Source organism: Megascapheus bottae, chromosome 7 (genome assembly GCF_031878675.1).
Source record: "Megascapheus bottae isolate mThoBot1 chromosome 7, mThoBot2.hap1, whole genome shotgun sequence".
In the NCBI taxonomy this organism is placed as follows: domain Eukaryota; kingdom Metazoa; phylum Chordata; class Mammalia; order Rodentia; family Geomyidae; genus Megascapheus; species Megascapheus bottae.
Window position 1 is genome coordinate 18,907,019 of NC_143515.1, and position 1,980 is coordinate 18,908,998.

At 39.5% G+C, this 1,980-nt stretch overlaps 1 gene segment (V, D, J or C); it reads right to left on the reverse strand.

The window, feature by feature from the left end:
• Positions 1-736: 736 nt before the first annotated feature.
• Positions 737-1,442, reverse strand: LOC150060348 (immunoglobulin kappa variable 1-9-like). The segment is given in 2 exon segments: positions 737-1,264; positions 1,388-1,442. Coding segments are annotated over 2 exon segments (348 nt in total).
• Between the last annotated feature and the right edge of the window lie 538 nt (positions 1,443-1,980).

Consider the following 1,980-nt stretch of genomic DNA (forward strand, 5'->3'; position numbering starts at 1 on the left):
CTCATACACAATAGATAAGAGGACCTCAAAGTTGGCTATAAAATTAACCTGCCACACAGTTCCATAAGGGTCTTAAGTTAGTTCTGTTTGCTCACATATTTTCATTTGTCTATGTGTGATTTAATTGAACTGGGTCAGAAGTCAGGGTGCTTTGGCCAGTTGAGTTCTGAATTACATCATGAGATCAAACAACAGGAAAAAATGTGTCTGTAATTTCCAAAACAAGAACACAAAATTTTTATTACCTTTGTCTTTATATTTCCACAAATTACCATAAATTCATTATTCTATTCCACTTTCAATGGAGGAGATGATGGCCTTGAGAATCAGTTTGATATTCAGCATCAAGATGAAATTAATTTTCTGACAATTAGAGTAAATGTTGTGTTTGTGGTTAACATATGAGTAGAAAAGAAGTTTTCTGAAAGAATTCTTAGCCAAAGAAATAAATCCCCTGACATCAAGAAATTGATACATGTTTAAATTGAAGAACTAACTTGTCAATTACACTGTTTAGATGACTGGATAGTCTGTGCACATACCAAAACATCATATTGTACTTCAAATGCATTATACTGCATCAGTCACAAATTGTTTCCAAAAAATTAATGACAAATTTTGTTACAACATTTTTTAAAAAAATCTGTTTTACAAGCCTTTAGAAGCCAACATCAACATACCTAGAATGGTTTCTTCTTTATTGAGTGATGGCAAATTTTTAGCACAGCCTAGAGTACAGATGCATGTTCTTTGTAAGTCAGAAGGGGCATTGTCACGTGTGTGCTGCTTGGGATGAGCAGAGGCACAAAGAGTTATGATGTGCAGATGTCTCCATGTCCTTCCTCCAATACTTTCCAGGAACCTTAAAGATCTGAGAATCTGTGTCAGCAGGTGGAGGCTGCAGGAGGAGCAGCTGCGGCAGCCCAAACACTCACTTCTGCTTCACTGGGTGGTTTATGCTATGACTTGTATCACTGTGTAGGGTAACTATAAGCTTGTTGACAGTAATAAGTGGCTACATCTTCTGACTGCAGGCTGCTGATGGTGAGAGTGAACTCTGTCCCAGATCCACTGCCACTGAACCTGGACGGGACCCCAGATGCCAAACTACTTGCAAGATAGATCAGAGGCTCTGGAGCTTTCCCTTCTCTTTCCTGATACCAATTGCTAATACCCTGGCTGACTCTGCAATTGATGGTGACTCTGTCTCCAAGAGAGGCATACAAGTGTAAGGGCTGGGTCAACTGGATGTCACACCTTGTACCTGCCAACGAAAACATGAAAATCATTATCCATTTAACGAATCATGCTATCCCAGTACTTCTCTGAAGAGCCAAGCTGCTCTGTTAACATAGGATGAGTATTCCCCAGCATTGTCCTTCCATACCTGGGAGGCAGAACAGCAGCAGCCCCAGGAATTGAACAGGGGTCCTCATGTCCATGCTGTGTGCTGACTGGATTGACTGCTGCCCAGGGTGTGGGCAGACTCTGAAGAAGTGCTCAGGGCAGGGGGCTGAGCTGTGGGAACATGCAAATCAGTGGGTTGGGTTGGGCACAGATGCAATCTGGAGATCTTACTGACAGGGAACAGACTCAAGACCACAGATGTCCAATTTGTTTATAAATAATGCATTTGTCATAGGTAACAAGAGAACAGAAATGTTGTTCTACCAGAAATGAAAATGTTTTAACTTACTACTTTATCTAAGACTTGCTAGTATTTTCTTTCCTCTTTTTCTTAATATAAGCCAGTCATGGAGAGATAAATATTTCCAGGGGAATAAATTTTACAATTTTGTATCTGTGATTTCAGTGGATACCACGCATTTTGGTGTCTGTGGATTCTGTGACCAAGGAATTTAGAGTATTCAGGTTGTTTCCCTGAACTCTGTTATGGTGTTAATAATGGTCATTAACATCAAGACTTCAAAATTTTTCATGAAAGATGAAACTCTTAAAATATATAACATGTGCAATATA